Genomic DNA, 24,301 nt, shown 5'->3' on the forward strand with positions numbered 1-24,301 from the left:
TGTTTCTGAAGTCTGACAGGTGACAATGGTTAGTTAACAATTATTGCCACAGGTGGGGATGAATTTTGTCTTTGGGAACCATTCATGTTATTTATTTGGGAACTATTATGAGTTGAGGTCCAAGCAGCGCCAGACTTGACATCCACTGTGCTCTGTGGAAAAAAAAAAAAAAAACTACCTATACTCACACCTGGCCACTTTTGGGCGAACAGGTGCCTCAGGAGAGTTTTATTGAAGTAACCGCTGATGTACAGTCCAGCTCACAATTATTCATACCCTCGAAAACACCCAGATGGAGATGCTTTGGACCAGTTTGAACCATTTGGAATGGTATGGGTCTTTGGATTTTTCCTGTGTCATTTCCACTCAAGAAATGCAGACGGAATTAAATTTGAACTGTTAAGATTAAATGTTAAGATGAGGCCAGGACAAACTTGGATAAAGTTAATTTGAAATCACCCTCTTGTGTAAAAAATTAACAAAGAAATTTAAATCCCGCCACTAAAGCTTGTACAAGGAAAAGCTGAATTAATACAGGTGTTGTCCCTTGAAGTACAGTGATTTAATTTTGATATTCTCCCCTCGATGAAGTGAGTGAACTTGGGCTTTTGAAAATAGGCCTGGGGTCTGAATAAGTTTGGACTTTACTGTAGGTGTTAAGCCAAAACTAAGGTCAACATTTGCATTTTCCTAATACCATCGTTGTCCCGAGGTGGTGAAATGGTCACCTATAACCCATGACTGCATCACAAGGGCAATAAGACACTGCAACAGCTGAAGATCTTATCAAAGTAATCGCTGTGAGCTCCTGTTTTGGATCTTGGATTGAAATGGAAACTGGGCATAATTTCGCTCATGTAGTTTGGTGGGAGGTTGTGTTGAGGCTGTACCTGCGTAGACTGGAGCACGGTGTGCACTGTTGGTTGTTCCACTTCAGATAGAAGTTTGGCTTATTTAGCCAGGTAGAATGGCTGGGGAAAAAACAGCTGTGATGTTGATGTTTCTCATCCAGCGTCAATAATATAAGAATGTAGCGCATAACACAGTGATGAGGCACCAATATGGGGCCAAGTGCAGAGAAGGCGATCGGTTGCAGACTTTTAAATTAAGTTTTAAATAATAAAATTTTAAATAAAGTTTAAATACATTATTTTACATTTTTTTTTTTAAAATAATTGTTTTATTTGATTATGATTATTACTATAATTATGTTTTTGACTGCACGTTTTCCAATGCACTTTCCTAGTTGGTGGTATCCCCACCGACCATGGCAATACATCTGATTCTGATTCTAAATGGCGTTGAATGCTACATTGCTCGTGTCTGATTTAACACAATAAAGGAAGGTTCGTTGCAGACATCGGGCACTGGACTCACCGCAAAGCATTGTGGGTACTGAGTTCCAGATTTGAAGAAATAAAAAGTAAGGTTTTCTGAGGCTTTTGTGGGGGGAAGGCAGAAGCCACTGCACCTCTGCAGGAGCCCCCAGCAGGTTCCCGCATTTCAAAACATCTCGATAATTTCAGATAATAGAGGTCCACAAGATTGAATCAATCATTGATCAAAATTATTACCACAGAGATATTCCACGAAATACCTTTATTTTTATTCAATGATATTTCAATGCTGAAATGAAGTGAAGCGTTCTCCCTCGTGTCGAGAGTTGTGTTTTTGTCCTTTTCTCTGCCTTTGATTACTTGGATCTTTTATCAGAGCTATTACATCAAAGGATATAAATACACCACCTTAAAAGCACCGGCATTCAGTGGTGTCTATTGTTTCATTTTAACCCAGTTTGATCCCAAGTCATTTCTCTTTTTTTTGAGCAGTTAACAAAAATGCGCAGTAGATGGCGGTATAATCCGTTTTTGCAGCGGCTTCTCGTTAACTGCCTGTGAGATGCTATTTTTATGCATCGTCTCATTCTTTAATGCGCAACAGGGTGGCAAAGACAAAATGGTTAGTTCTCTCTCGAGCTTATTTGGACAGTTCAATATTAATTTTCAACAGTTTGTCCATTGGAAACAGTTTGTCCAGTCGGACCTTTTCTTAATTGCCAAGTATTTGCTTTACAAAACATTGTTAATGCCCCATTCTGACACCAAAACCTCAGTGTTTGATGGCGTCATCTGGTCTGCAGGGACAAACCTTTATCCGCCGATCAATGCTCTGAGCCATTCCTGTTGTTTTTCTGACAGCAAATACCGGACTCCCAAGAAAACCTGACTAATTTAGAAGTGAAGAAAGTTCATGCGTTTGAGACGGCCCCTGTTAAAGCCCAGAAAAACCCACGGTTGATTTACTGGGAAGAGCTTCCCCACCTCAGGATATGGTGAGTTTGATTTGCCTCCTGCTAAACTGCTTGTCCTGCTGTCAAAGTTGCATCCTCTGCGGTCGCCACTGTGGCAGTCAAACATTCCGTTGGATCCATTGTTCTTCTGTCGCAGCGAATCATCCATTGGAGACAGTCTTGCTGAGAAGCTGAGCTATGAGCAACTGAAGATATTGGCAGACGCTCTGGCTTCCTTCAGCAATGAATCCCGGCCCCAAGAGCTTAAAGATGCCGTAGACGGAGGGTTAAACTGTGAGGATTTTCGAAAAGTACTGCAGACTGTGATGGGTCCAGAAATTGAGGATGTTTGTGTGGATAGATTCTTCACTGAGGTACATGTCCACATCAAAGTGACCTATTTAAAAGGATGAGGTCAGTGTGGATCCACGATTTTCCCTGACAGGTTGATATCCCATGCAAAGGAACGATAACGTCCAAACAAGTCTTTGCCTACATTCATCTCTACTCCACTGAACGAGTGCGACGTCACAACTCAAAAGATGCTCTCCTCAACTGCCATCCGCCGTTCACGCAGTGCCCCTTTAACTGGGTAGGACTTGGTTAGATGGCACATAGTTCCTCTCCCTGCTCTGGTGCGGAGCTATTGTGCTTCTATTGGCCGTTGCCAGTACAGCTCAGTACACTTCCATTCCACCGGCTTGCAGGGTAAGACGACTGTGCGAGTGGTCGCCGTTTACAAACCGCCCCCGCTCCACTTTGTCAGTGTCAGCCGTGGAGGTCAGCTGACTGTGTGGAACAATCGGCTAGAGTACCCAAAAAGCTTTGAGGTGGGTAAGCTAGTGCTCGGTAATATGGTCAAGACCCGTGAAACTTTGCTTGCTTGGCTCCTCAGCTTGCAAGGAAGCAGTCAAAGTCGGACCCAGCTGCTGCCAAAGGGTCCATCACTGATGCAGTCTACATGGCCAACGTCAACTTGATCGCCATTTCCACAGAGTGCAGGGACCTTCGTTTTGTCAATGTCGCTTCAACCAACATATTTGAGGACGTTATGCTTTATGGTATTTCATTTTAATGAGTAGGTGATTATTCATTGATGAAATGGTTTCATCTTCTGACTGAGGAATTCTACCCAGGCTTCCATAATGTTCTGTCCACCCTGTGTTACTGGTATGATTCTAAGGTAAGTCCTTGCCTTCAACAAATCTTTCTCCAAATGAATTACATTTTCTTTTAAAAAGAATCCAGATAATCCCTCGCTACTGTTGATGGGTGACGTTGAAGGAGGAGTCCACCTGATGAAGCTCCTGCATCCATCTGAAGGAGTTTTCAATATCATCAATGCAAAAGTCTCCCAATCTGAGGGGATCTATTTCCCAGTGAGGCCCAGCATCTATTTTTCCTTCGCTCATATATTGCGCATCACACTGCTGTCTCACGCTGTGTTCATGTTCCTTAGAACATTAGCGGGGAGCACCACAACATGGTCTCGTGTCAGTACATCCCCAACATTCACCATGAAACCATCAACAGACTGATGTTCGAGCCCAGCACCAACATCATCAGGTCATCTTCAGAAAGTGACATCACCTCGGTGGTCTCCATGGACATCTACCAGAAGGAGAGGCCGTCCGTTTGGAAAATCAAACAGGTAGCAGCTCAGTCCCCCTTGCAGTATTAGATTTGCTGATAAAAGCCACTGATGAAAGTCATCCTCAACTGGTGGATTGAGAGCCAAAGGGTGGGACTTTTTTTTATCGCATTTAATCGTTCTAATTTAATTTAATGTAACAGAACCTTTGTAAGTGCAGGAGTTCCTGGTCCACACTGCTGCACAAGACACGTGGCAGCTAGGATGATAACAACAACAACAAACATGGAGGAAGCCCTGAACAAAAGCAAACAAAAGCATCTGTTTGCTTTTGTTCAGGGAGGTTTTTCACTACACAATGACCAGGGTTTCCACTGCTCTGAATGTACTTGAAATTCTTATAAAATTGAAATTCTGATACAAATATTTTCCAGACATTAAAAGAGCTTTAGCTTAAAGGTGATATAAAAACTTGAATATAGCCACCATCGTGATTTATTTTGCTCTTCTCAAACTGCTAAATGCAAATATGCAACAAAATAAACAATATCATCATTTGATTCAGTAACATACCAAATTCATTGAAATTGAAAAATGTGGCTTCTTGTGGCAAATAATCTTATACGATTAAGCTGTGATTAATTGAGATTAATTAATCACAAATTTTCTAGTTAACTAGAGTATTTTTTTAATTGAATCCCACCTAATATATAAAAAAAGAAAAAGAATAGATGTTTCAAGAGGTCTAATATAATTTGGAAATACCTGTAAACTGTATAGTGTTACAGTGGTTTGCTAGTCTGTTTGCATATAGAGGGTTCCAAGTCGTCTCATGGGTGATAGGGTTTGTCATACTTTACACAGTCAGACTGACCCAGACTTATTTTTTCATTAGGTCTGGGTGATCTCAACCTGCTTTTGGGTTTGTCCTTTTGTTTGTGCAACTCCTTTCCAACCTTGTAACATTTCCTTTAAAATGCAAAACAACAGTGACAAAAAGACTGCTCCAGCACTGACGCCATGTGTTGGGAACACGATCTCATAAACCTGTGGTTTGTCTCCCTCTTGTGCTTCCTCAATCTGTTTTTATAAAGCAATTCTCCATTGTGCTTAATAAACAGCCTTTACAAGCGCTGCTACAGTCACACAGGCCGCTGAGGCAGCATTTCAAGTGGCTGTGACGACCTCTTTTTCTTCAGGGAGTGACTTGTTTTGACTACAACGCATCTCTGAGGCTGATGGTGACCGGCGGGTGTGACCGGGTAATTAGAGTGTGGAATCCCTTCATTACTGAATCCCCTCTAGCTAAAATGGAAGGTCACTGCACGTCTGTGTTGGATGTGGCAATCTACGAACCCGTGAAGCAGATCTTCAGCTACTCCAGCGATTCTGTGAGTCACACAAGCTTCCCCTTTTCTTCCCAAGCCTGAGGTCTTTTACACACAAGTATTTTATTTGAACTAGCCCTACAAGCTAGTGGTAACCTTTGTCTGTTCCTTCACACCAGGAGCTGAGAGTCTGGGACATTACGAGTCAGAAGTGTCTGAAAACAGTCTTCCTACATTTCCCCTGCCTTCAGCCACTCTGCATCCCCGAGCACTGCAACTTTCCCTTCCTTCTCATGAGTCCTCCTCTTTCCGACGGGACCCTACCGAATCTAGTGGTGGGATGTAAAGATGATCTGGTCCTGATCCCACTGGCAGAAGAAGACGCGGCTTATGAGGGATGCTTGGCAGACGAAGGGAAGGCCACCCTGTTGTGTGCCGAGTACAATCCAACCCTGAGACAGGTGGTGACGGGCCACTCGGACTCCTCCTTGTCGGTGTGGGATGTTGTAACAGGAGTGAGGCAACTGCAAGTGCGCAATGCTCACGGAGTTGTTGCCATCACCTGCATGGCGCTGGACCACTCCCACCGGCGGCTGATCACCGGGGCGGACAATGGCACAATCAAGGTGGGCTGGTGAGAACCATATCAACCAGGTGCATGTGAAATGAAACTCTTGTTGCGAACTTTTGCTAAGGTTTGGAGTTTACTTAACGGCCTCAACCTGATCAAACTGGAGCCAGCCATCCATACAGAGGTGGCTGGCCTGACGTGCCTGGATGATGACAAGCTGTTGGCCATCGGAGGAGACAAACAGATCATTCAATATGACATTTCAATCGCTAAGGTAAGTCATAATGAGGAGCCATTTGTCTGGATACATGTCTGTCCTCAAGCGAACGCTGAGAGACCACACTGGTGGACAGTTCATTGCTATTGAGATACACAAAAGAAGAATGTTGGCTCAAGTGGCATCGCTTTCAGTTCATACAACTAAGTGCTGTGTGTTGACATAAGCATATGCACCTCCACCACTCCCCTCATTACACTCTGCCCATGTCACATTTAATGACATAACCAAAAAACCAAAGGACAAAGGAAATGGAAGCATCACGCACAATGTCTTTCTTAAACTTCAATAAAAATGGGACAAATGCTGCTTTAGAGAAGGTGTGATAGTTAGAAGTTAGGCAGATAAAATTAGAAACTACTGAAAAAGCCTGACAAAAGTATAGGCTACTTTATCTGAAATTTGATGCTTTAGATTCAGTTTAATAATTACTAAAAAGTGAATTAGTTGAAACAAATAATGCAGATTAATCGCAAATACATTGTCTCTCACAGCGGGTGACATTTTTCACAACTCCAGCAAAATATATTTTCAAAATGTAACAGTGAAGGTAAAAAAAATATTTTTTAGCTGAGATGAAGTAAAAGTGAGTACAAAAAAATGTGTTACATTTACATACAGTAAGGTACGGGCCGGTATGTAAACAACCAGGACCAAGAGGACCTAAAGGATTATTTTAATCAATTCAGTTATGTTGCAATAGTATTGCTACAGTATTAGGAGCTAGTTTTAGGAGTATTATGATGTGTATTTACAGTGAATCCTTTATCAGCCACCTGGTGTTTATATCGAAGTACAATAACTACTAATTCACTAATATCTTTGACTTTAATGTCTTTGCATTAAACATTGTTGGTTTTGAAATAAACGTTTAGCTTCTATCACTTTGGGCTACTGGCGAAATTATTTTTAACTACTTCCGATGAGTCTGACAGGCTTCATTCTCTTTTTAAATTGCATTTGAATTCAACAGCAAGAGCGTCTTTGTGTTTCTCAAGCAGGCTAGTTAGCACGGCCACTAGTTAGCACGAGCCTTGCTACCACTACCGTCTTTTGCAGGATCTTTCTCGTTTGGTTTTGTGCTCTTAGATGTCTTTTTCGTCATGTGGGTAGGAACAAATCTTAATAGTATAGTAGTAGCATTACTGAAAAATTTCAGGAGCCAGTGGCAAACACTTCCCTGGCCATTTCTGGAAGTGCTTACATTTTATTTTAAATGTTCCCATGATCTCAGTCTTTTCCTCAAATGAGGCAGATCAAAAACTCAGTCAGTCCCAGACGCAGATGCGGTGAAAGGAAACTAGTGGCTGAATCCAACGCACAAATGAATAAATACCAGACTGACAAAAATGTGTTATTATTGTTTGCTTTGGGATATTTCCATATTTCCAAACTTTTCATCCAGAGGTTTACTCTCGGAAAGTGAACCGCAGCACATAAAAACCCCTTGTTTGTGATCTGAGGATCAGATGGTTAGCTGGTAAAAGTGTTTTGTTTGTCAAAACAGGATCTTGACATCATCATCTCTGCGGAGAAGTCGTGGAAGGCAAGCTGTGTGCACAAAGCAGACATCTTGGCGCTGTGTCACAGCTCCTCGCTGGGCCTTATTGCCACAGCCAGTCGTGATGGCGAGGTCATCATCTGGAGGACAGAGACACAGGAACCCATCATACATTTACGGCGACATGCACAGACAGAGTGAGCAGAGCTCTGTGTAATGTTGGCGCTGTTAAAACAAAAGCTGCAGTAGTTGGATAATCCTGTGGTTTAGACGCAGGAGTTTCATCCTCCAATTCCTCGTTTCCAGGCCGATGCCCTCTGTAGACAGCCTCCTGTTCCTGCAGCACCGGGCCAGTAAGAGTTGGCTGAAACACGACGCCGTCCTCATCTCATCACACAGCGGGTCGCTCTACTTCTGGAGCGTCAGTGCAGTTCCACACAGATACAGTGAGTCTTGTTACAAACAGCCAGTTGAGTGACACCAGTCAAGCTGTTGACTTGGCCTCCTGCCCACTCTCATTCCTGGGGCCCCACAACTATGCCTATTTCCAGATCCCAACTGCGTTTAGCGGTGAGGAGCCGTCCGGCCTGACCACCTCAACTTTGAACGTTAAAATGCAGTGTGTATATGTGTCAGCGGCGGGCAGGAGTGACATAACAAAAACACCCAGTCGTAACAATGAATGTTTCTGCAGACCATGCTAACTTCGCAAGACTTTGCCTGAACCAGCTGAACTTTCTATCCTGCAGTATTCATACTGCACACCCAAGTACTATCTACACAACCTTTTCTGTCTGAAGACAAATGTGCCAGCGACACCACACTTAGTTCACATTACACCAGATAACTTGCTTACTCAGCGTTTGTCTCTCCTGTTTGGATAGCGTGCCAACATTACATATCAGTCTCTTGAAAAATCATTTGGGATTTTTGAATGAAATTATTTGGCCAACAAATGATATGACATCTTGCTCAAAAATGAGATGAGGAGCATGTTTATGAAATGATTTTTCTTCTTATGTTTCTGTTTCTGTTTGGTGAAATATCTTGAAGATCTTTCTTGTTAATTTACAGTTAACATCTGATTTTTTTTTTGTTTTTTTTGTAAATGTTTCAATCTGTTTTTCTCAAAATTATACAGTACTCACACAAATTGCAGCAACACTTCATGAGTCATAAGTATTGTCAATGAAGCCTGTTGGACATGTATTAACCCATCCAGACATTAGGTATATAACACTTAATGCAATGTCGACACTCATAGACTGCGATCTTTTCCTTCCTCCAGCTCACTTCTATGCTCCAGAGGAGCCAGGCGCCTGTGTGCTGAGTCTGAGCTCTGATCAGGCCAAAAACTCTCTCCTCATCTCAGGCGACACATCTGGCTGTCTTCAGATCTGGGACATATCTCAGTATGCACTCGGTATTGGTAGTAAGGTAATGCATCACCATTAGTTTCATGCTCTGTGTGTGTTTTTTTAAAATCCAAACAAGCTGTTCTGTCCCAGCCCCTTTGTGTACAACCTCCCCTGCAAAAGTCCTGGCTTGCTCATAACTCAGGACTGAGGAGCGTGGAGGTCCTGGTGGTGGAGGAGACCCGCTTCATCCTGGCTGCCTCTGAGACCGGTGCTGTTGGAGTCTGGACTGACGAAGGGGTTCACGTGGGTTCTTTTGGAAACGGAGCCACGTGGGATATCCACGACCCTGCGACTTACCAGAGGTAGCGGTCGCTAAGTTTTAACGTGCGCAATGAAACAACCTGGTAACACTTGAGATTGGGAAACTTGCTTTTTTTACGGTCAATAATGATGGTGTTATTTAGAGTGAACCTTTGTTGACTATTCCTGGCTCTAAAATCTAGACACTCTTAACATGACACTATCAATACTATTAATTACAAGCTCATATGCTGCAAATACACATACAAATAAGTTGCTTATTTACAGTAGTAAATCTAAACTGTGACCAACAACATACAATATAGCAAGGGCATCCAACCACTGTCTTTTCCCATCCACTGATAAGGGTGTAGGATGGTGGGAGTTCATTTAAAATCTCATCCGGGAAAAGAGCATCAGTATTTCTTATTTCATCCTGCGCACATCATTCCGTTCAGATTTGGGACTGTCCTGAACACAATTTCCATTTGTGTATCCTTAAACCTTTAGTTCAACGCATGTAGTCATGCAGCAAAACACACCACTCTACCTTTGTACTTGATCATGACCAACACATAAAGCAGTCGATGGTATGGTATGTGTTCATTTACAACGAAGATGATTTATGTTTGCGTCTAAAATATCGGGCCTGATCTTTGGCAGTGATGCATTTCCAGCAAATTTATAAAGGTATTTCGGTCAGGCCTCTATTGTTGCCAACTAGCCAGCAGGAAAAGAAGTAGCTTAGATGTAGCATTTGTTTTGTTAGTGCTCAAAGGTCAAGAGGTCACTCGATTGTTCAAGCAGAGAGAGCGGTTTTCCCCATCTGACTTTGCAGCTGTGGGTTTAGATCTCCCACCGCAAGTTTCTTATTTAAACACAGAGCAGAAACACGTGCTGATGTGAAAGCAACAGAATAAGTGCTGGGATTGTGTTGACCAGGAGCCACATAACCAGTTTTATTGTAAGAAAACTTAGAGTAGTTTGGACAGAATAGGTGAAGTTTGAACAGAAAAACATTTGCATTCCTGAAGAGTAATCACAAGGCTGCATCATCTCCACTCAGACTTGTGGATACACGAGCATAAGCAGCCACCATTGTTGGGCTATTTGAGGATACAAAGTTCACCAGGCTCCTGAGTGACAGTTTGAGAAGCACATCTTTTTTTGTATTAACAGAACCTAGTCCTTAACCTTAACCTAGTCCTCTGTCCATCCTTCTTGTTATTTGTCTTTTCACTGTGGGTGGTCATGTATTTTATGCCGTGCTCACCTCATACTGCCATCGACCTGGTATCACGGCTCAAGAAAGAATTACAGAAACGTATTACAACACCTTACTACAGGCCTGTCAAGCAGCACTACAACCTTACATTGATAGGTCTGCGATTCAGAGTAGGAAACTGTGGTTATGGATACTGTCAAAAGATTTAAAAAGGGCATTTTTGAGACATTAATCGGCAAGGTTTATCACAAAAGGTGCTCTGTGAGCTTCAACATGTTTGTCCAATAAACTGTGCATTGTTGCTGTTTCATGCAAGACAACATTGCCACAGTCTGGCGTGCCTTTCGTTCATAATGTGACATATCAATTGCTACATAAAGCCCCTCAAGCGGCCTCAAGCGTCATAAATAGCAACAGACATCCTAAGTAAATCAGTGAACAGAGATACTGAACCTTTTAGTGAATATGAAACATGACTTAGGTCACTATGCAGCACATCACTGACATGACAAATTGCAGATGCTTTTATTGACCTTTCAGTGAAAAGTCCATCTTGAAAATGGTGTGGCGAGTACCTCTGCAACCATACCTGTCTTCTCTCCTCCTTCAGCTATCGTGGGTCACACACAATGAGACTCTGCCTGGCTAATGCCTCTCCACCTTTCAGCAGAGAAGGCATCACTGGCCTTTAAATTTGTTGTGGACACCCACTTTCAATTTAGGTCTATTCATCAAGATTAGAAACCCAAGATAAAACAGCAGCTCTATAACAACCCAAAAGTTGTACTGATCATATGTTCATGAATTATCTCATATCACATCAAAAACTCTACTGAGCTCTACTTAAAAAAAAAGTCAATCAATTTAAATACATGCCAAGTTGTTTTTATGAAGCTTGTACATTAACATGCACGACAAAATACTAATGAGGAACAGCATTCACGTACTGAACTTTACTTTAAATGCTCAGAAGTGAAGTGGAGAACAGTGATGGAGACATGTATGATGGTGGTGTCACGGAGCATCTGTGTGTTATACAAACAACTGCACAGCGACTTCAAATGTAACCAACTTTTCAGGTGTGAAATGTACAAGCTGTGTACTAGCAAAGGTTACACTTTACACTGTGGTTTGTCTCTCACGCACAGTAATAAGATAATCCAGGAAGAGGAAGAATGTGAAGAGGAAATGAGTGAGGACAAAGGTAAAGAAGGAAGCAGCGACGGTGAAACTTCAGGGGACGAAGGCTCAGAGGTAACTACTTTAAAACAGATGTTTCATGGAGCTGCGCCCCTCCAACCTCTCTGTGACTCTGCCTCAGGACCTAACCGAGTCCCAGTATCTGTGATTATCACTGTAGCTTTCTGTGTGTGTCGTAATAACGCCTGTGTAAAATCATTCATAACAATTCCCTGCGGCTTCAGGAGCATTTTTAGCATGTTACATGAACTTGAGCTCAAGTGTGTCTGGTGGAACACTGTATTTTAGGACGGCCAACATGTGGCAGTGGTCAGCATTAAATTGCTGGTCAGCTGCAGGGACTAGAAAAGGCACAATCAATTCGAGAGGAATGTAATGCACTTCCTTTTGTGGCAGTGTTGGCACTGCCAGACCAGTGTAGTTTAGAAAAATAGGATTCATAAGAAGGCTTGACTTGTGAGACAGTTTCTGGAGTCCTGTTTTTCTTCATTGTCCTTGGACAATGGAGTCTATTTTATTTTCACTGCCTGTTATGTGGTGTTGTGTTTGGTTTTTATAAGCTGTACCAAATGAAATCTATTTGTTTCAGTGCTGAAGCATAATCGACAATGTTCTTTTTGTTTTTCAGGAGAACTAAATAGTTGAAGAGACTCAGCTACCAGATTTGAAATTGGATTCTGCCATCATATCAAAAGGATATTTCATTGGGTTTAATGAAGTCCTGTTGACATTGTGAATGGGGCTTCTCTGCTTTAATTTCCTGTCATATAGGCTGTTTCTTCTGCAGATGAACCCACGTGAAAAGGGAGCAGCAGAGTCTTTTATTCAGATCTGTTCTATAGTACAATCGCATCTGTGCAAAATATATTTTACTGATCACATTGTTGGAACGCTGCTTCGTTTGGTGCAAAACTCAAATATGCTTATTTTTTAAAAATGTATGTTGTTCATGTCAATGTTTAGGTTGTTCATTTATGTATAATTTCCTTTTAAATCTGGTGAAGCTCAACTATCTGAGTCATAGTTGGGCTTCACCACAGACTAGGGTTGCTTTGTTTATAATAATTCATGCTGTGACAAAGTTGCCTGTTTGAATTCTACTTGAGGCAACTTGGATCAAACCTATTACCTTTCTGTTAAGTTAGTTTGTAAGGTCGTCCTGCACTGGCTTGGGTTTCCTCTGGACACTCCAGTTTCCTCCCACTGTGCAAAACATGGGTTGAATTGTTGACTGTAAACTGGGAGTGAGTCATTTCTGTGGTTGTGGTTGGCAATGTGTCCTGGGATCTCCAACCTCTGACCCCGTGTTGCTGGGAACAACTCCAGCCTGATTGTTGATTCAGCAAACTGAGATCAATACTTCGGAGTCGTTGGACAGACTCGCGTCCTGCACTCCACGAATGACATAAATGATCAGTGATGTTCCAAAAATGAGTGACTGCATGAAAGATAAAAGTCAACAAGTGAGCAAACCTTGGGGTTATTAATCATATTTGGATAACACTGAGCCAGAGAAACCAGCAGCCGGTTTCAGTTTTTCAGTTTTAAGTTTTGAATTTTTTAGCCCAGTAGCAGTTGCAGCACGGCTGCTCAGCCCCACAGTTTGTTGAAGTCAATGTCCTGTGAATATTTGCTCTGCTCTTTCAAACTTTAACCTCATCTGGATATTTTCAAACAACAAACATGTTGTAGTTAGTCTTCTTGGACGAGCATCGGGTCCAAATATCAGAACTGTCAAATCATTTGTGGCAGCCCTCCAACGAGGAGGAAAAAAGGGTCTGGCCAAAGGAAAATACCACCACACTTCATTTCCTTGGGAGAACTCTGAACACCCTGGAGAGCAGAATCCAACAGCTCACACACCCAAAAGAGATGTTCCAAAACATGGCAGATGCTGCTGGGACGGCCTCGCGAAGTGCAGTGCGTCAAGAACGAAGGGAAGAATAAATAGCCTGCATGTGGATTAGAATTATTCCAGTTGAAAATGTGCTAAAAATGCCTGGAGCAAAACAGACCGTGGAGGAGGACAAGTTTTAGCTCCACACAAGTGACACGTGTTTGACTAAGAAAATATGGTGAATGGAATGGTGTCGAGAGAAGTGTAGACTTCATTTTATCTGGAAGACGCAGGACTCAGCAGGTTAAAAAAAAAAAAGGCAAACAAGCATCTCATGCTTCTGCCAGAATCCTGGTTGAATGGAGCAGACACGAAGCTCAAGTCAGGGTCTCACTAAAGAGCTTTGCTTGCAAGATGTTTAATTTAGATCTTTAAGTGTTTGGAAGAGTGTCGCAATTGATGTTTAGGTTCATACCTATATACACAAACACACCCACACTGAAAGCCAAACATACTCGCTCCCTCCCTTTCCGTCTCTCTCGCTCTCGCTCTCTCTCATTCCGTGAAAGCAGCCAAACTGTCAGTGACTGTTGCAAATACACTCTCCGCAGGCTGCCAAGGAAGGAGGCTGGAAGAGCCCGACTGAATCATACACACTGTAAGGCGGAGTGAGAGGGAGCTTCCTCTTGCTGTGCTGATCTGAGGCAGCCTCCAAATGATGCCTGCCACTGCGAGTAGCAACTAGTCTGGAGCTTCTACTCCCTCTCACCATGAGGAGAGGCCGTCTGTTCTTGGCTGGCACTTTAACAGCCCTCTTCTCAGCTGATCTCTACTTCATCCTGCTGCCAAAGCTACGGAAGGCGGCGCGGGAAGAGAGTTGCTCATGCAGCCAAGAGAACTTCACCCTCCAGGGGTTTGGTGGACTCGTCTCCCCGTGGCTCTCCAACTGGACTTCAGAGGTGCCTGGAGTCTCATCTGAACCAGCAGATGGAAGCTTGAAGCTCAGGCGTTTGTTCGCTCATCCTCTGTACAACATCCAGACCCCCTCGCTGGGACCAGAGGAGAAACTTCTTCAGCTGGAGCAGCTGATGGAGTACTACCAAAAGAAGGTGTCACGCTGGAAAAGGTCAGATTTCTGCTTCTTTCTTTGCTTAAAAGATCAAACATTTTGAAGCACAAGGGAGTCTGATCATTACATTCTTATTCTGTGGAATAACCAATGGGATTCGACCACATCATATGAACCTACCTCAGCATTTTTATGGGAATACGCTTCTAGGTTCTATGAGTGACAGCTACACCCTCATGATGCTGCAAAATTCAAATCCACGTCTGGGCAGACAGATGAGCAAAAGAAAGCACTGACGTGTGGCTACAGTTTCACAGCCATCAGTTCTGAGTTTCAGACCTTGTCTCTTCTGGCTCTTTTGAGTTGTTCAAGCACCGTGGAGGAAACCCAGAGGCTGTGGTGAGGATACCAAGACATGGTCCAAACACAGGAAGCCAAAATTTGGATGTACGTAGGAAGTGGGAAAAGTGTGTCCCAGGGGCCACATGCGGCCCTTTACCTGTTTTTATTCGGCCCTAATGAGGTCACAGCAAAACTATAAAAGAAACTGGTAGATATTGAAAGACTTTATACCAGTGTTTTTCACATAGATCTGTTACAAGACATTCACCACCTAGACTAGATAAGATGGCTTTTATTTAGTCCCACAGTGGGGGAAATTTAAAATATCTTCCAATATTAATGAGGTAAATGAAGAATCCTTCAACAATTGTACCCCGCCTTTAGAATTAGGGGTGGGGCTTCATTTAAAAAATGTTTTTTAGAATGTATACTGTGTCAGAATAATCACATCTTACTATTTATATCATTATGATTAATTGGAATCTGTTGCCTGCAAAAGAAAGTTTATACCTGATTAATCTGAATTATTTGCATATTTATTATTTTTCTGTTTCTGTATTTAATCAAAAGCACCGTGTTAGCCAGATCAATAATATTTAAGTCACATAATTTAAGTGAAATTTAATGGTCACAACTGTCATATTATGTGGTTCTCTAGGAGATGTAATTGCCCGCACCTAAGTTAGTGAGCTCTCATGCTCATACAATTTCTAAATAAGAGGTGGTCCAAACATTTTCATGTTGCACCAAAATGAGATTCTTGGGCCTGTTAGATGAAGAAACAAGCATTTCTCCCGACCCCTCTGAGCGTCACATAACCAGGTACCGGTACATGCCTGGCCCTTTGAAATTTCAGCAGTGAGTACGCACACTCACCTCTGTGTTTCACAACTGGAGGACATTTATCAGCAGACACATCTCATGGCGACTGCACATGTCGAGGCTCGACTGTGGTCACAGGGCAGGGTAGCGTCTGACCGCAGACACACACTAAACCCATCAATGCTGCATGCAAACACTCATTTGAAGATGACACCGGCTCTTACTCAGAGGTAACGTCAACATGGTTTGGAACACCTGTCATCTGAATCCCGGAGGGTGACGAGTCATTGAACAAGGAGCCTGTTAATCCAGTTGTTTCGGTTATGACTCCATCGTCACTTCCTGTGGAGATATTTGGAGTGTTAAAAAGAAAGACTGACCTTCATTACAGTCATGTGAAGACCAGCTCAGCCTGTCCTTCATCTCTCTCGTAGACATATGAAGCTCTACAAAGAGGCGGCGGCTGCTTTCTCCAACTTCACCGTGGTCGAGCATGAGGTGACTCTGGACCCTGAAGCCAGCTGGCTGAAGTTCCACCTGGGAATAAATCGCTACGGCCTGTACGACCGAGACGACGCGGCAATCCCAAAACTTCTCCGGGATATGGAGAATATGACAGTCGTCAACGCAGGTGGTCACTGGTTCAAAATGGTATCAAATGCTGACGGATGGATGAGGCAGGCTTTTAGGAGGGCGTCTGGGTGTCTGCAAAACATGAAAAAATGCACACCAGATTCTCAACCGTATCTTGGCCACCAGATGCTGGCGGACAAGATACGGTCAAGAATTGGATGTCCATTTTTTCATATTTTGTAGATGCCCAGACGTCCTCCGAGCTAAAAGCCTGAGAGTGCACTGATCTTGTCTTGAGATGCTCCATTTATATAAGACTTAAGTGTATGTTTGTGTATGCATGGTCAGAAATATGTTGGTAAGTGGATGGATTAATGGCAGAGTGAGGGGCCAGAATCTTAAACACAGTCTAAGCTTGCTTTCTACCAAACCCTCTTGGTTCCAAAGCTGGGATCAGGTCAGGTCAGCATTCGTTGATTTAAATGTAGACCTAACTATCTCGTGGGCCACATAAAATGACTTGGCGGATCGTATTTGGCCCCCGGGCCATCGGTTTGACCCATGTCAACCATGGAGGGATGAAAGAGGAATATACTTTGTGAATCAGTGGTGGAATGTTTAGTTGTGTTTGTGGCTGAAGTAAGAGACAAGTGTCGTATCAGCTGTAAAGAAAATAGAAACGTCATGCAATGGTTCGTCTCGTGCATTGATGGGTGGAAAACAAGGATGAAGGAAGCCAAGGAAGGCAAATGTTTGAAAGCTGGGACCTGGATTTGGATAATAAAATACTAATTTCTTTGAAGGAGGGGGATATATGTGAATGAATGGGTTGTTAGATGAAATGATGGAGGGATTTTTGAGGGGTATGGTTTGTGGAAAATGGGGTAAAAAGTTAGGTTGCAGACAAGCTGTTTGATAATGGATAAATATTGACTGTTAGTGCAGCAAGGCAATGATTGGCAGATGCATTTGGACAGATGGTGGGAATATTTGAAAAACATTAGGGTGACAATGATGTTTTTGGATGGTATGGTGGCAGGAGTTGCGCTTCTACGTGTTTGTGTAATTAAAGTTTAAAGGTTTTGGGATTGATGTTGTTTGCTGATCGATCAGGGGAGCGGCACCGATGCGAGACATTCTCTGGAGACAGAAACACTGACGTATAGTAGAAGAGACGACATAGACTGAAATAGAATGAAATGAATAGCTTATTTATTTAATGGGTAGTTTGGGGCCCTGAATCACCATTAGAAATATGAATGTGCTTATGAACAGCCTTGGGTGGATGGACTGGAGCGGGGCCGTGCGGGTTTTATGAGTGATGACGGAGTGAGACTGAATATTTATGGACGTGTGTAATGAATGAAACGCTAACACTCCTCCCTCCCTCCCTCCCTGCAGACTACACCCAGGATGAAAAAGCTTTGAAAGGAGTCTGTGATTGCTCCAAAGGTCTGTTCTCTTGTTACTCCTCTTTCTCCTCTAGAGTTTGTTGAGCTGCAGAAACCAACAAACAGAGCAACACAACATTCAATTAGTGCCTGGCTGCTTTGTTCGGCCTGCCTCCGTCAGACACTGCCGCCTTTGTGATAGTGAGCATTTCATTTGGCACCAAGGTTCGGCTGCGCACGGGACAAGGTCGGGCAGGAGAGATGGCTTTTGTTTGTGTTCAAAGAATTAATCCTCAATTATGCTGTTGGATCTCGCGGCTGAGCCGCAGGCGCCACCAACATCTTCATCTTTTGCCTGTGAACATCAAGCAACAGCTGGAGTCATGCGTAGAAAAGTTAACTGAACCCCTCATTAGAACAGAGCACTGATATAACAAGCTCTGTCTCTGGAGCGCAGCTTCATGGAGCCACAGAAGTGTAGGCCAGAGGGAGCAGGTGCTGAAAACAAAAGAATAATGGAATGAAAAAGTGATGTCATCGCAAACACAAGTGGGACACAGGCTGCATTGTGAGGTTACCGGGGGTCACTTTGAAGCAAATACAGTGAAGAAACGTGGGGTGTATCTGGAAATATATGACTCAGCACGAAAAGTAGTTGTATCACTAAGCAGAGAGAGAAAACAATATTCTAAATCAATTCATTCCAACCAGTTGGTCATACTTAGGTCACTGGATAAAATGATTTGTCACAGATCAAGCTACATCTTGAACTGTTTTCAATGAGATTGTTCCGTCCATAAAACTTTCAGAAACCAATGCAGTGTGGAATCTTGTATTTATTGCAGTGTCTGATGAACTTTTCAAATAACAAAGTTGTCTTTTTAATCCTTTAAAATTGAAAACATTAAGTAGCATGCGTGTTTGTGTGTGTAGCTTCTATAGTTAAACTTGCGGGATCCAATTCTTCTTGGAAACACAAGGACGTTTTGCTTGGAACATTTTGACCGGTCTTCAAGGTTAAGCCTATTCAAAATGACTGTGTCATTATAATTGGGTCTCAGTTTGGTTCCTGGTTAAGGTTAGCTACTTGTTTTGCGGCTTGTTGGAACCAATTCTCGACAAAACACTAACTCTTTTGTGGGAACCTTTTGCCAGTCCCCACAGGTGGAAACCTCAATTTTGAAGATGAGGATTTCTGTATAACTGGATTACGTTTTTAGGTTTAAGTTTAAGAGTCCTGGTTAAGGTGAGCCATTTGTTGCCAGGATGGACAAAACATTATGTCAATGACCCCACAAGGATAGCAATACAAACATCGTGTGTGTGTTTCAGCTCAAGATACATCATCAGTTCATTCCTGTTCTCGATAGAAAACGCTGCAGCTCAACACACTCATGCTTATCCATCGGTTGACACGTGATCACACTCCATCATGGTGAACAGCTGTGATGTCTGTCTCCCCTCCAGTGGTGAAGCCCAGTGGACACCACCTGAAACTGGCCCTGAAGATGCAGGACTTTGGGAAGGCCATGTTCAAGCCAATGAGGTGACTTCATCTTAAAGTTGTAGCACAGGTGTGCCAGCTCTCTCCCAACACTCTGCTTTCCTCCCTCGAGCCAAACAACATTCAGAATTGTCTGAAGATGTGAGCGTGTTTGCAGGTCGTGCCCTGTGATGTCATGTGACCGGCGCCTTTACACCTTGCTGGGACTGGCACAACAGGAATGAGTGAGAGGAAATCAATGAATATTGGAGTTCTTAGAACACGAGAGTCGCCATTCACGAGAAGCTTGATTCTGATGCCGTCATTCATCTCTGATGGCTCCTGCTCCTGTCATCCTGGTGATGAGTCAGCAACACTTTTGGGCATCAGCTTTGTTCTCAGTAGGAAACAAAAAGAGGCGTTTTCCTTCCCAAGGCTAGCATGGTGAAAGTATCTACCTGGGATGTCAAACTCAGTCACACAGGAGTCCACAGTGTCTCCATGTCAGGGACCAAACTAGCATCTCACAGTCTGTCATTGAAACACGTTTTTCAGTTTTTCATCTGCATCATTTTTTCAGTTTCTCAGTTTTCAAACACATTTTTTGAACAATTCAGATCTCAATTTGCGAGAAACCCATGTGTTAAAGGCAACGCTAGAACAATGTAGTCCTCCAGTGTCATGTTGCCAACATGCATTGCTGTATTTGATGTGCTGGACATTACTTTTCAATTCATTTTGGAGCACAGTAAAAGCTCTTTAAAGCTCTTCCCGGCCACAGACAGTGGCTGGGCGTGTCTGAGGCCTTGAGTTTGACACCTGAGCTTTAAATTGAAGGATGATGTCTGACTTGGCAGAGCTTACATGTGGGTGTGAAGCTGAGGAGCTCTCATTCGTCTGTACAAAGTAAGGCGCAAAGGTCTGCCCGTCAATTTGCCTCAACCTCTGGATCATCCAGGTGTTTTCCCATTGGCTTCACACATCAGCTGATTCTCTCACCAGTTGCAGCAAAAACTCTTCAGTCTGTGGTCAGGAGACAAGTTGGTGCTGTCTGGGAGAGAACTGGACACAGAAGCATCTAAATCCTGGTCCAGAAGCGTCTTGCCAGTCCTCCTTTCTGGCTGTAACGGCCGACGATCCTGTGCTGATCGGGGGTTACATTTGTGCGTAAGGATGCAATGATCCTGAAGATTAACCACATGAAAACTTTGTCAGGCAGCAGAGGGAGGACCAGACGCCTGAAGATGTCTTCTACTTTGTGGATCTTCAGAGACACAACGCGGAGATCGCTGCCTTCCACCTGGACAGGTTTTCACATTTTTTTAAGCAGCATTTTGTCTTGTTATTGACCGTTGTTCTGGGACTCACCCTTGAAATGTGCCATCATTATTTTGAGATAATCCAAGTCGAGGGTACAATATCTCCAGAGTGTTTCACATGGGCTCGCCAATATACAGTTGTGTTCAAAATAATAGCAGCATCTCAACAGTAGCAAGATAAATCACTGTTTCTGTCAACCTCTACACCGCAAGTACATTTCTGGAGGGTACAGTAAAGGCAAAGAAAACCAAACTGGCCTGCAGTGCATGATGCTGATTCTGCTTAACAAAAAATAGCAGTGGTGAGTTCAGGTAAGGAGGGCGTTGATTCTGTGGGGGAAAAAAGGTGTAAACAGGTGGCCCTTATTTAAGGATCAGAAGGCACTTAACATTGCATATGCTTGCTGTGCATTTGTCCTGAAAAACCAAGTAAAATGGGTCGTTCAAGACACTGTTCTGATGAACATTGTTTTCACTCAAGAAATGGGTCAAAGAGGGGGAAACCTACAGAGAAGTGCAGAGAATTATAGAAGAAATGGTATAATATTTTGTGTACTGATGAAAGTAAACTTGGTCTTTTGGGGTCTGAAGGACAAAGACAGTTTGTTGGACGTCCAGCATTCACAGAATTCAGTGAATTCTTGTTGACTGTAGCAAGAAGTTGGTTGACAGATGCGAACAAAAACAAAATATTTGTTTAGGATACTCAAAGGAAACTTGAATTTTCAAGAAATTTTTTGTTTGAATGGTACATTTGAGTTTCTAAAGACAGATGACAACGCTGCTATTTTCCTTTAGCATTACATTGCCTTCTGTGAAGAAATATTAGAGTTTCTGTTAATATTATTTTCCTTTACTTTTTCCAATTTCCCTGCTTTGAAATAGAATGTGCAGTGTCCCTATCGCATTTGTGCTCATTAAAGTAGAATTTAACTGAAAAACATTGACTCACTTTTTTAAAGCAGTGCCAGTATTTTGTGCACCACTATATCACCTCAGTTCTCACGCTAGGAGTGGATGAGACGCCTTCTTGGTTCCAGGACACAGATGCAGCTTTAACTGGAGCCACATTCCAGTGTGAGGCTTGTTTGTTTGATCTGATCTTCCTCACCTCCGTCTAGGGTCCTGGATTTCCGCAGGGTTCCTCCGGTGACTGGCAGACGGCTCAACCTGACAGGAGAGGTCCTTAATGTCACCCACAATGATGACCTGCGGGCCGTCTTCTTCACCTCGCCTGGTAAACAACACTGTTGCGTCAGCCTCACAGTTTAGTCGTCTTTGATAACATGCTTCATTCAGTGTAAACCAAATGTCTAGTTCCCCCAGTTGTTTCTCCTCCTCAGCCGTCAGACTCTGTTCTGTTGTGAGATTAGAGTGTCATCGGTGACCACCTCTCAGGCAGTAAACACACAGTAGCATCAATGATAACCATTGCATGAGCGTTCATAACCTCACGTCTGCCCCAGCTCATCGGTTGCCACAACCTTGGTCTAAGCTCAACATTTGAGAACTAAAAACACCCTTTGAAAGTCAATAAGAGCGTCTCCTTTTGAATCCCCCCTGTGTTCCCCAACAGTCAACAACACGTGCTTCTTCGCCAAGTGCCTGTATGTGTGCAAGACGGAGTACGCCGTGTGTGGAAGCCCCGACTTGCTGGAGGGCTCCCTGTCGGCCTATTTGCCCAGCCTCAGTCTGGCTCCCAGAATCTCCATCCCAAACCCCTGGATGCGCTCGTACACCTTCACCGGAAAGGAAGAGTGAGTGTCGGCCTCGATGGTCGGTGGAAAGTAGCATGTTTCAGTCGCTTACAACAGATACATTGACCTCATATTTCATACACCTTGGGAGCTAGAATTGTTATAACTAGTGTTTTTCTCTACACAACGGCCAGGGTTTCCACTACTCTGCTACGTTCAACATAGCACTGTAATGGAGGTGCCAACTATTCTAGAAGATGACAGTCAAATGATGTTCCATTGCTCTTGTCTCCTGGCACAAAAGCTACAGTGGAACTATGCAACTATTGCGACAAAATTCCAAGTATACTGGTGTGGTATCTGCACCTAGAATTGAAGTATAGGATCCCAAGGCAAAGTCTCAATGTCATGCATTGAAATTCGCCTATACAGTGTTTTCAATTCAACTCACTATTGTTTCATGAGGTAAAATTGTTATGTGAAGAGATATTTCTTCATTTAATGTACAGTTTATTTATAGATTCAATTTACATGACAGGTTGGAAAAGAAAAGACAAAAAACATGTTTATAGTTTCACTGTGACATCATGAGGGTGCTGTTGTGTATTTAGAAAGCAAATTCACTATTGCTGTTATGATCCTGATCTTCAGGTGGGAGGTGAACCCCTTCTACTGTGACTCGCTCAAGCAGATTTACCCGTACAACTCCGGCAACCGGCTCCTCAACATCATGGATATGTCCATTTTTGACTTCCTGACAGGTAAAATGGCATTGCACTTACATTCTGGATCATATTGTTTCTTGTATTTAGACTACAACTTTCCAAACAATTTTGATAAAAATCAGAACTCTGCATGCCCCGCTCTTTGTCCTCAAGCTGCTGCCACTGTGCATTTCTCTCTGGCTAGTGGAATCGGGTTTATCTCCATCACGCATGACTTCACGCTGTCGTTGCAGGCAACATGGACCGCCATCACTACGAGATATTCACCAAGTTTGGAGACGAAGGACTGCTGCTGCACCTGGACAACGCTCGGGGGTGAGTCTGGGGAGGCACAGCTGCAGGACCTGGGGATGGCAATGATGAGCTCTGTCTGTCTCAGGTTTGGAAAACACGCTGAAGACGAGATGTCCATCCTGGCGCCTCTGAGTCAGTGCTGCATGTAAGTCTGTGGGTCCATGTTCAGCACAGGCACATTAGAGCTCCTCCGCTCCACAAGTTGGACCTGTAGGACCTGAGTTGTAAAACTGCTCTGGCTCCCTCCTCCACCTTCCACAGGATCAAGCGCTCCACCCTGCTGAGGCTGCAGCTCCTGTCCAGGCCCGAATTCAGACTCAGCGATGTGATGAGAGAGTCCCTCCGGGCCGACTCCTTGCAGCCAATTCTGACTGAACCGCACCTCCTCGCCCTGGACCGTCGGCTACACAAGGTCCTGGAGGCGGTGCAGCACTGTGTCAGGACGCTGGGAGAAGACGAGGTCATCACAGAGGACTTCCTTAGATCTACTGAGAGAACTTCCACACCGTCAGAGAAGGCTCGGTAGCAGAGGTCATGGCTCTGTTCCTGAGTCTCTCACATGCTCAGATGGCGCCGATTTGTCAGGACCGCAGGATGAAGTGACTCATGCTGACATCACATCTTTATTTATTGCTACTCAAGTTGGAGAAAGTGCTGCACTTTATTTAGTGTAAGACGCAGCAACATCCAGAGTTTTGTCAACTGATATTTGGACGTGTTTGAAGGACCCCAGGAACCAAACTGCATTGTACCCTTCAGACATGAGCTGTCGGCCATTACATGTCCTCAGTGGTTCAACAGTCAGGAGACTGGGAGGAAACCAGAACTTCAGACAGATTCAGAGTGAAGTCAATGTTGTTTTAAAAAGAATCATCCCACCTTTTGTGTCTGTTTGTCAAAGTTATTGTCTTAAATTTATGTTTTTTGCGATGAATACATATCGATTTGTGGAAGCCTGGAAAGTTGCAAGTATGTGTTAAAGGTATCTTCCAGACTGATAATCCATCCGTCTCGTGTGGCTTTGTTTTAATTACACAAATGTCAAACATCCATTGAGAAACTTCTCAAACTATGCCGTTGACAGGTCTATTATTCTGAGAAGCTTTCC

The 24,301-nt window shown here is 43.4% G+C and overlaps 2 protein-coding genes across 3 annotated transcripts; both read left to right on the forward strand.

Annotated features, from left to right (window-relative positions):
- The first annotated feature begins 1,783 nt into the window (after positions 1–1,783).
- On the forward strand, positions 1,784–13,148 carry LOC128752680 (WD repeat-containing protein 49). Of its 2 annotated transcripts, XM_053854145.1 has the most exons (18): positions 1,784–1,959; positions 2,199–2,332; positions 2,448–2,664; positions 2,736–2,882; positions 2,998–3,120; positions 3,186–3,351; positions 3,427–3,473; positions 3,532–3,669; positions 3,750–3,941; positions 5,081–5,272; positions 5,389–5,835; positions 5,905–6,054; positions 7,565–7,755; positions 7,865–8,004; positions 8,847–8,995; positions 9,067–9,278; positions 11,590–11,695; positions 12,270–13,148. In XM_053854145.1, the coding sequence occupies exons 1-18, from the start codon at positions 1,900–1,902 to the stop codon at positions 12,276–12,278; spliced, it is 2,820 nt and encodes a 939-aa protein (XP_053710120.1). In that variant the 5' UTR covers positions 1,784–1,899; the 3' UTR covers positions 12,279–13,148. The 2 variants fall into 2 exon arrangements, with proteins under 2 accessions (XP_053710120.1, XP_053710121.1); XM_053854146.1 differs by lacking the exons at positions 11,590–11,695; positions 12,270–13,148 and having other exon boundaries at positions 9,067–9,282.
- A 778-nt stretch (positions 13,149–13,926) lies between these two features.
- On the forward strand, positions 13,927–24,225 carry fam20a (FAM20A golgi associated secretory pathway pseudokinase). Its single transcript, XM_053854147.1, has 11 exons — positions 13,927–14,604; positions 16,146–16,342; positions 17,686–17,736; positions 19,143–19,221; positions 20,374–20,466; positions 21,599–21,714; positions 22,054–22,234; positions 22,826–22,935; positions 23,133–23,214; positions 23,279–23,338; positions 23,455–24,225. The coding sequence occupies exons 1-11, from the start codon at positions 14,249–14,251 to the stop codon at positions 23,717–23,719; spliced, it is 1,590 nt and encodes a 529-aa protein (XP_053710122.1). The 5' UTR covers positions 13,927–14,248; the 3' UTR covers positions 23,720–24,225.
- Positions 24,226–24,301: the final 76 nt, after the last annotated feature.

This window comes from Synchiropus splendidus, chromosome 1 (assembly GCF_027744825.2).
Source record: "Synchiropus splendidus isolate RoL2022-P1 chromosome 1, RoL_Sspl_1.0, whole genome shotgun sequence".
Lineage (NCBI taxonomy): Eukaryota > Metazoa > Chordata > Actinopteri > Syngnathiformes > Callionymidae > Synchiropus > Synchiropus splendidus.

What these genes read in the sequence shown, in the direction of transcription:
- fam20a (XM_053854147.1), top strand. Translation starts at nt 14,249, where the DNA reads ATGAGGAGAGGCCGTCTGTTCTTGGCTGGCACTTTAACAGCCCTCTTC. An exon ending in CATTTTTGACTTCCTGACAG is followed by an intron (nt 22,936 to 23,132) that starts GTAAAATGGCAT and finishes CTGTCGTTGCAG; the next exon opens with GCAACATGGACCGCCATCAC. An exon ending in CCTCTGAGTCAGTGCTGCAT is followed by an intron (nt 23,339 to 23,454) that starts GTAAGTCTGTGG and finishes CACCTTCCACAG; the next exon opens with GATCAAGCGCTCCACCCTGC.
- LOC128752680 (XM_053854145.1), top strand. Translation starts at nt 1,900, where the DNA reads ATGCTATTTTTATGCATCGTCTCATTCTTTAATGCGCAACAGGGTGGC. An exon ending in CGCAGTGCCCCTTTAACTGG is followed by an intron (nt 2,883 to 2,997) that starts GTAGGACTTGGT and finishes ACCGGCTTGCAG; the next exon opens with GGTAAGACGACTGTGCGAGT. An exon ending in GACCCTGCGACTTACCAGAG is followed by an intron (nt 9,279 to 11,589) that starts GTAGCGGTCGCT and finishes TCTCACGCACAG; the next exon opens with TAATAAGATAATCCAGGAAG.